The sequence below is a fragment of the Phoca vitulina genome, unplaced genomic scaffold (genome assembly GCF_004348235.1).
Source record: "Phoca vitulina isolate PV1807 unplaced genomic scaffold, GSC_HSeal_1.0 scaffold16, whole genome shotgun sequence".
Lineage (NCBI taxonomy): Eukaryota > Metazoa > Chordata > Mammalia > Carnivora > Phocidae > Phoca > Phoca vitulina.
Genome location: NW_022589719.1, coordinates 31,515,654 through 31,524,039, shown reverse-complemented (window position 1 = coordinate 31,524,039; position 8,386 = coordinate 31,515,654). Strand labels below are relative to the sequence as shown.

The 8,386-nt window shown below is 60.8% G+C and overlaps 1 protein-coding gene across 3 annotated transcripts; it reads left to right on the top strand.

The window, feature by feature from the left end:
- Window positions 1-3,360: 3,360 nt before the first annotated feature.
- Window positions 3,361-8,075, top strand: SLC25A45 (solute carrier family 25 member 45). 3 transcript variants are annotated; one of them, XM_032415056.1, is made up of 6 exons: window positions 3,361-3,397; window positions 4,414-4,457; window positions 4,659-4,730; window positions 5,034-5,219; window positions 7,298-7,556; window positions 7,708-8,075. In XM_032415056.1, exons 1-6 carry the CDS (start codon window positions 3,361-3,363, stop codon window positions 7,974-7,976), a joined length of 867 nt encoding a protein of 288 aa, XP_032270947.1. In that variant the 3' UTR covers window positions 7,977-8,075. The 3 variants fall into 3 exon arrangements, with proteins under 3 accessions (XP_032270947.1, XP_032270948.1, XP_032270949.1); XM_032415057.1 differs by lacking the exon at window positions 4,659-4,730; XM_032415058.1 differs by lacking the exon at window positions 5,034-5,219.
- The last annotated feature ends 311 nt before the right edge of the window (window positions 8,076-8,386 follow it).

Below are 8,386 nucleotides of genomic sequence, written 5' to 3'. Positions count from 1 at the left end.
CCATTCATGGTGTATGTACAATGTGCCAGACTCTTTTCTAAGTGCTTTAGTTCTTACACCACACCAGGAGGTGTGCAGTAGAGAAAACAGGATCGGAAAGGTCAAACCACAAAGCCAACATCTGGCAGTATGTACAGTGGTGTAAGGAGCCTGGAACCCAGGTGCAGTTGGGGGGGGCACTGGAAGAGATTCCCAAAGGTGTTCTGGTAGGGGGAACTGTGGTGAGGACCCCAGGAAAGCCCTGGGCAGTCAGAGCACAGCAGGCGAGGCTGGGAAGATGGGGTGGCACGGGGTGTGTGTGTGTGGTGGGTTTGGCAGGTGGCAAGGAGGTTTTGGAGGTTGTGAGCTAGGGGGGACAAGGTCAGAGCTCTGCCCTGCCAGGCAGAAGATGGGCCTGGTGGGACTTGCAGGAGAGCCCAGCCCGGGCTGCGGCTGCCCTTTGGCAAGGCTCCAGGGAGGGGTTGTGGGTCTGCCTTGAACTTGGGTGGTGGGGTGGGACGAGGGTGGCGGCCATCAGGCCTTTAGAGCCAAGAGGCCTGAGACTCAGCCATCAGCTGGGCTGATTTCCTGCTTTTGTAAGCAGGAAAGGACCCAAGGCCCACAGAAGGGATTGCCCACTATGCCTTGGGAGAGAGTGAGCAGCAGAATGAGGACTGCAGCCCAGCCCTCGGTGAGAAGCCATGCTCAGGAAGGTTCGCTGGGGCAGCCCAAGGAGCCTGGGGCGGCTCGAGGAGGAGGAGGTCAGAGATGAGCCTTGCTTCCTAAAACCCGTCTGCCCGTGAGAAAGTAGCGGTGAGTGGGTTCTACTTTGGCCACAGTGGGAAAGCGGAAGGGTGAGTGGGATTGGTCCTTGGGCATCTGACGGGGAACGAAGAGTTGCCACGAGATCAGGAGAGGCAGGTAGGGATATTGTTGGGACTTCACCTTCTTTGGGGCCCTTTGGAGATGGGGAGAGAGAAGTGGAGACCCAGGGCTGGCTGCAGGGCTGCCTGCTAATGTTGCTCTCTCGCTTGTCCACTCATTCATTCTTGCACCAAATATGTATTGAGAGCCTATTCTCTGCTATGTGCTGTGCTGAGCCTTCGGGATAACATCAGTGAACAAACAGCCAGAGATCCCAGCACAGACGGACAACAAGTTAATTACTGGTACATCAGAAGGTCACGAGTGCCATGGAAGAAAGAAGAGGAGGAGCCAGGGAAGGGACACCAGGAATGCCCGGCAGGTGACAAGTTTGAATCCAGGCTAGACCAGGCCAACAAGGCCTGGAGGCAGGAGCCCGTTTGAAGAAGAGAAGGAGGCCAGGGTGGCTGGGACAGAGTGACCAGGGCGTGCCCAGAGATGAGGTCAAAGGACTGTGGGGCTGCACCTTGAGGGCTCCTAGAGCCTAGGAAGGACTTCGGTTTTCACCCTGAGCAGGATGGGACCCTCGCAGGGTGTGGAGCAGAGCACAGACATGGTCTGACTTAAATTTCAACCGCATCATTTTGGCTACTAGGTGGAGAACAGACTGGAAGGGGGCAGGGGCGGAGGCAGGGAGGCCGGCAGGAATCCAGGTGGAGGCCACGGTGGCTTTGGGCCAGGGCGGTAGCAGTGGAGGAGGCGAGGAGGGGTGGGATTTGGGACATGCTTCAAAGGCAATACTAACACAATTTCCTTAGGGGAAGGTGGTGAGGTGTGAGACGGGGGGGGGGGCTAGGGGGACTCCAAAGGTTGGCACCCACATTTGGAGCCTTCACACAGATTTCTATGGGCATGGCACCTGCGCCCTGGATCTCTGTGCCCCGGAAAGAGGACCCCGCCCCGGCCCCACTTCTCAGCATACCTAAGAATAGAATCTGACGGAATATCCTGTGGCCGTGGATGTAGACAACAGGTTACATCAGCGCCCCCCTCCCCCCGTACACTCTGTTAATGTCAGACGCTCATCATTTGCAGCAACCTCAGCCCTTGGCCTGCCTGTGCCCTCATCCTCGGGTCTGCCCTGATGCTCTGCCCCCCCCCCCCCCCCCCCCCGTGTGCATCCCCGTCCATCCGCATCCTGTCTCCAAGTCCATGGGACTGCCTAGGAATCACTGAAGTGTAATGGAGATGATCCTGAACATGAACACTCCCACCCCCACCCCACCCCCGCCCCAGAAGCCCCCTTGGATGACCTCCAGAGCCTCCCAAAGGACATGGGAGAAAAGAACCTCAGAAGCATGTGCTTTGCCACAGATCACCGGGCTGGTGGGGGCAGAGCTGAGGTTGGAACCCCAGTCTGGACGACACCAGAGCCCCTGCTGCCTCTGCTGGTGTCCATTGGCGCCTCTCAGGCAGAGAGAGAGAGGACGGGAGCAGGGAAAAGAAAAGTACCAGGCAGGTGTGAGAAACACGGGGCGTGAGCCGTCATCTGATTTGTAAAAAGATGCAACGAATTTATAAATGATGTAAAATATCACTTTCAAAACAACAGGGAAGAGTGAGCGTATTTAACCAGACTCCGCTCGTAAGGAGCCGATGGGTGAGTGGAATCATAATTCACGCTCTAACACGCTTAGTGTATTGGCCACACAGAAGGTTGGTCAAAGGAAGCAGAGAGGAGGAGAGAGGGATGCAGGTCTCCCTGCCTTGTCAGCTTGGGTTGTTGTCCAAAGAGAAATGGGCTTTCATAACCCCAGAGCTGAGACACCCGCCACTCTTCATACACTCAAATCCCCAGCTTGTCCCCTGGGAGGGAGGCCCGGAGAAGAGAAGGCCGAGCGAGGGAGGCTGTTTGTGACTCACACAAGGGAGCTGGGGGAGCTGCACACCACCCTGGGAGAAGGCAGGGCTTCAGGACCGGGAGTCACTCCTCTCTGGGGTCCCACCCTGTCGGCTCTGGGGGTTCCTGGGGTGCAGGGACTGCGCAGGGCCTGGCCCCTGGTGGCCATGCTCTATCTCTGCCGGCCTGGCCGCCTGTCCCAGGCGGGCGGCAGCCTGGTGGGTGGCGCTGTGGGGACGGAGGGGGTTTGGGCCGGCCAGGTGGGGCAGGCAGGGTTAGTTAAGGCCTTGCTGGCTGGGGCCTGGCCGCCCTGCCTGGTCCCGCTGCAGGGCTGCAAGGCCATCGTTGGCCGGCAGGGGGCGGGCCACCGGGCCATCATCCCTGCCCGGAAGATTTCACACTCCGTACACACTTCCTCCAGGGTCAGGGCCACCCAAGGTGGCTCCCTCCCCTCTCCTGGTGCCGAGGTCTGGGCAGCGGGCCACTGCTCATTCTCCAAGCCAAGTTAAACATTAGTGGAAGGTTATCGGGTGGGCGAGGGGGAGGGAGATCAGGGACCGACAGACGCTCCCCAGCGTCTCCTCTCCGGAGCCACCAGTTCCCGCCCCTGCCAGACAATGCCCGTGGAGGAGTTTGTGGCCGGTTGGATCTCTGGTGAGACGTTTTTCTTCCTTCTGTCACATCCCGCCTAGCGGTCGGTCACTGCCTGGGGACATAGAAGGAGCTGAGACCAAAGCCCTGGTGGCTCTGGAGCGCCAGACCAGCTATACCCATGCCTCCTGGCAGTTGCCACAGGGGCGCGGGGAGGAAGGTGCAGGTCCCTAAGCCACGCTGTCCTCACCTGCAGGGCCAAGGTGAGCCCTCTCCCAGACACACCTGCAGACCTTCGCCGTGAACCCCACTCTCTAGGCCCACCCTGTGGGGCTCAGAAAGCAATTCCACTGTTGACCCCAGCAGCTGTCCTGCATTCCCCTCTGGGCCTCTGCCCTACCCGGCGATGGGCTGCATGTCCTGGTGCGGAGGCCTGCTGTGTTGTGGACCCAGCCCAGCTTCTGGCTGACAGTTCTCTCAGAAGAACGAGAGGGTCATTCCGAACCTGCCTCCTGGGGCTGTGACCTCGCCCAAGTCTCCAGGGCCAGCGCGGCTATGGAGGGCAAGATCAGAACGTGGGGAGGTGGCCTGCGGGCTGGGCTCTCCTCCCCGGGTGCCAGCAAGACTGCCCGTAGGGCCCCCAGCTCCGTACTGCTGGCTGAGGGGGTAGAGCGCTGGGAGGGCAGGGCCTGGTCTGGATCAAGGCCCCGTACTCAACAGCAGTTGTGCGTGGAAGGAAGGAAGGAGTCGGGCAGGCAGGCAGGAGCACTGGAGAATCTGTCCCATGGCCCCACAGTTGGGTAAGCAAGCAGGACGGTCAGTGCTGGACTCTGTGAGGACACCGCGTCTGGGGCTGGCTCCTCCCTTCTGCCTGGGTGTCCTCTGGGCACGGCCAAGGCCCTCTCCATGGTCCCCTTGTCCCTACACCTTCCTAGCCCAGTGCTTGGTGTGGAGGAGGATGCAAAGGGAGTTTCTTTGGAGTCTGGCGGGAAGGCCTGGCCTCATTTTCTCCTGCCCGAATCCCCCTCTCCTCAGCCAGGCGCAAGGGGCCTCACTCATAGCATCATCTTATCACGCAGGAGCTCTGGGCTTGGTCCTGGGACACCCTTTTGACACTGTAAAGGTGAGTCGAGGGGAGGCACCCAAGGAATGAAGGATGTCACCTGAACCAGATGTCAGGATGCCTTGAGAGCAGGGCCTGGCTGATGGGGATCTTTCTTATCAATCCTGCCCTGCTGGCATCCTGCTGGGCAGAGGGAGGAACGGGGCTGGAGCCATCCCTGCCCGTCCCTACTGGGCTGCCTGCTCTGTCCTCCTCACCAAGGTGCGCCTACAGACCCAGACCACATACCGGGGCATCATCGATTGTATGGTTAAGACTTACCGCCATGAGTCGGTGGGTGTCTTGCTTCTTTGGGGCTTTGGCATGGGAGGCGTCTGGGTGGTCAGCAGCAGTTTTCTTCTTCCTGGCAGGGCTTTCTGCCCCTGGAAGAGAGAAGACCAAAGTCGGGGCCTCCTGGGGGCTGGGTGGTAGCTCAGTGCCCCAAGGATGGACCTGAGGCTGTCCCCAGCCTCAGCCTGCCTCAGCCTCCCTTCGGCAGGGCTCAGGAGTGGTTTCCGGCCAGAGGAGACCCTGCCAGAGATGGGAAGGGCAAAGAGGAGGCCCCCTTTGCCCTAGGGTCGCCATGTCTTTCTACAGCTTCTGGGCTTTTTCAAGGGAATGAGCTTCCCCATTGCGAGCATAGCTGTGGTCAACTCCGTCCTGTTCGGGGTCTACAGCAACACGCTGCTGGCACTCACAGCGACCTCCCACCAGGAGCGGCGGGCCCAGCCACCCAGCTACACGCATGTCTTCATAGCTGGCTGCACTGGAGGGTTTGTGCAGGTAAGGGGCAGGTGCGGGGGCATGCGTACACAAAGCACACACACACAGACCTCCGGAGGGGTCTGCCAGCCTCAGTCCTGTCCCGGGGGACCTATTGCCCTGCCGGAGCCCCGAGCCCAGCCCCTCCAGTCCTGGTGTGGTCCTGGCACCCCTCCAGCTCACACCCTGCTCAGCCCTTTTGCCTGCAGCCTCACCAGGCCCCAGTCCACAGATCTCGCTGGGAGAGACCCAGGGTATTAATCATTAAATAGCTCCCATCGTTTAGTTTTGGTCTTTGTTCTCAGCACTTAAGTATCCGGCTTTTGATTGGTGGGGTGGAGGAAAGAGGGGCCTCCAGGCACCAGGGGGAGCCCCAGCTGATTGAGGGGTGTGAGCATAGAGGCAGAGGGGCCCGTTTCTGGCTCCACCCCACACCTCAGCCAGGCGCCTGAGGTCACCCTCTATTTGGCACCTGCCCTGATGCCCCTAACACACTTTCTGGGGCAGAGAGCAAGGACAAAGGACAGAATCAGGTGGCTCACTCCAGTGAATTAATGATTCATGAGACCCCCCAAAAGGTCCTGGCTTTTCTTCTGCCCCTTCTTGTACAGGGCACACGCTTGCATATTTCCCAAGCCCTGAGACCTGCACCCCACCAAAACAAGGAAGCAAACTGAGACTCCATGCTAGTGGCCGGCCCAGCCAGGCCCAGCTCCTAAGTCACCCTCCCCTCCAGCTCATTGCAAAGCCAAACAGATAGCAGAACTGGGGACTGTAGGGTCACGGATGGGGATTGGGTTCAAGGACCAACAGGAACCCGGTTTGCCATCAGGCTCATGGATTCGGCTTAACAGGTCTGGGAGCAGAAATTGTGTTTTAGTGTGGAGATGGGGAGGAAGAGGCAGGATGTGACTCTGGCCAGCCCAGGGCAGGGAATGACAACCTGTGATGGGCACAGAAGTTGCTTTTGGCTCAGAAAGCCTGACGCTGTCAAACATTGGCATTGTGTGCCATCCCCACCGTGCCCGCAGGCAGGATGGGGAGCCGGGGGGCCCTAACCTGCCCCTGCTAGCCACCCTACCTTTGGCTCAGCCATTTGCTCACCGTCGGGAGCCCTGGGCTCAGGGTCACGTCCCCTGGAGAAGCCCCGAGCTCGGCACTGCCCGCAGGCTCTGAAGGATGACATCAGGATCCCGCCTTATAGGGAGGGAGCCCAGAGCACCATCCTTCCAGCAGGGGAGGAAGTAAGCAAAGTTGGCCCGCCGCCCTCGGAACATCATCGCCAGAGCCAGCTTCCAGGGCTGAGGGACTAAGCTCGTGTACTTTCCGCAAAAGAAACAAAACCCACAGAAACCCCTCACGACACACTAACCTCAGCTTGACCTCAATTCTCATCTGAACTTTAACAGCTGACCTTGACCTTAGTGCATCCGTGACCCTCACATTAGCCCTGGGCCCCAGCTTCCCTCCGCCTCCACCCAGAACCACCCTCAGTCCTAATACTACCCCAAATGTTTGTCCCTTCTGCCTCAGCCGGGTGATAAGAGTCCTGGGACACAGATCCCACCATCACCCACCTTCTGTTGGGACCCTAGTAGTTGGGGGTTTGCGGGAGGCAGGAAAGGCTGGCCCAGCGCTTGACCCCCTCAGGGGCCTCTGAGAGGTGTCCCGCAGGAAGTGGGGGGATCAAGACTCTATGAAGTTGAGTCCCCAACAGGACTGAGGTGACCTCCTTCACTGTGGGGAGGGGTCAGACCTGTCTCACGGGCACAGACTGAATCCTTTTTTCAGACCCCGTCACCGCAGGTGCGTGCTCACCCCTGGCTTCTGGGGGGCTAGAACCTACCCCCACTGTTGGAGAAACAATGCAGGATCGTTTCTGAGCTCCATGCACGGGCCAGGCAAGTTCAGTGCTGTTGCCCAAGGAGACGGGCAGTGCCGCCGGCCGTCAGGGGCCGATGCTAAGGGCAGCGGTCTGGCCTGTGCTTGGCCCCGCGGGCAGATGCGGCCCTCTCTGCCCACCACCTTCCTCTTGTTAGGGTGGGCCGCCGTGCTGGCCCAGAGCCCCACCCAGGCTCTCCGTGCTTCCTTCCCTACAGGTCTACTGCTTGGCCCCTTTTGACCTCATCAAAGTCTGGCTACAAAACCAGACAGAGCCGAGGGCGCGGCCGGGCAGCCCCCCGCCCCGGTACCGGGGGCCTGTGCACTGTGCGGTCTCCATCTGCCAGGAGGAGGGGCCCCGGGGGCTCTTCCGGGGAGCCTGGGCCCTGACGCTGAGGGACACCCCCACGCTGGGCATCTATTTTCTCACCTATGAGTGGCTGTGCCGCCAGTCCACGCCGGACGGCCAGAACCCCAGTAAGTGGGGTGTGTGAGTGGGTGGGGGGACAGACAGGAGTGGGGGAGGGGAGCTGGCCCTTGCCCTGGAGGATGGGGGAGGGGCCCCAGGGATGGGGTGGGGGCGCTCTGCTCCTCGGTCTGACAGCCGCCTGGCCTTCCTCCGCCCCAGGCTCAGCCGCAGTGCTGGTGGCAGGGGGCTTCGCAGGCCTCGTCTCCTGGGCCGTGGCCACCCCCTTGGACGTGATCAAGTCCCGGATGCAGATGGCCGGGCTGAAGCACACGGTGTACCGGGGGGTGCTGGACTGCATGGCGAGGAGTGTCCGGCAGGAAGGACTGGGGGTCTTCTTCCGGGGGCTTACGATCAACAGCGCCCGTGCCTTTCCTGTCAACGCTGTCACCTTCCTCAGCTACGAGTACCTCCTGCGCTGGTGGGGGTGAGCGTGGCCAGGTCGTGCCCGCAGCTCCCCCGCCAGACCCCGGTCCGACCGCCCAGATGGAGAAGAAGGGGAAAGCACCAGCTTGCCTTTCCCATTCCAGAGGCCCGGCCCTTCCTTATGGGCACGCAGCTGTGGGGGGCAGGAGGCCCGGGGTCCTGGCCTCGGGAACACAGGGCTGGCTTCAGCCTCCCAGCAGCACTCAGCCTTGGCACCTGTGCTCCCCGAGTCTGTGAAACACACTCACGGGCCCCCGCCCGTGACTTCACCCCTCAGAGAGCTCTCAACGCCCGCACTCCTGGGTGCTAGCCAGCCCCTGGATTCCAGCAACGGTCCTCACCGCCCCCCACCTCGCCTCCTTCCAAACCGCTCCCCGCACGACCCCCCTGGCGAGCAGTCTTCTGTCTCCTGCTG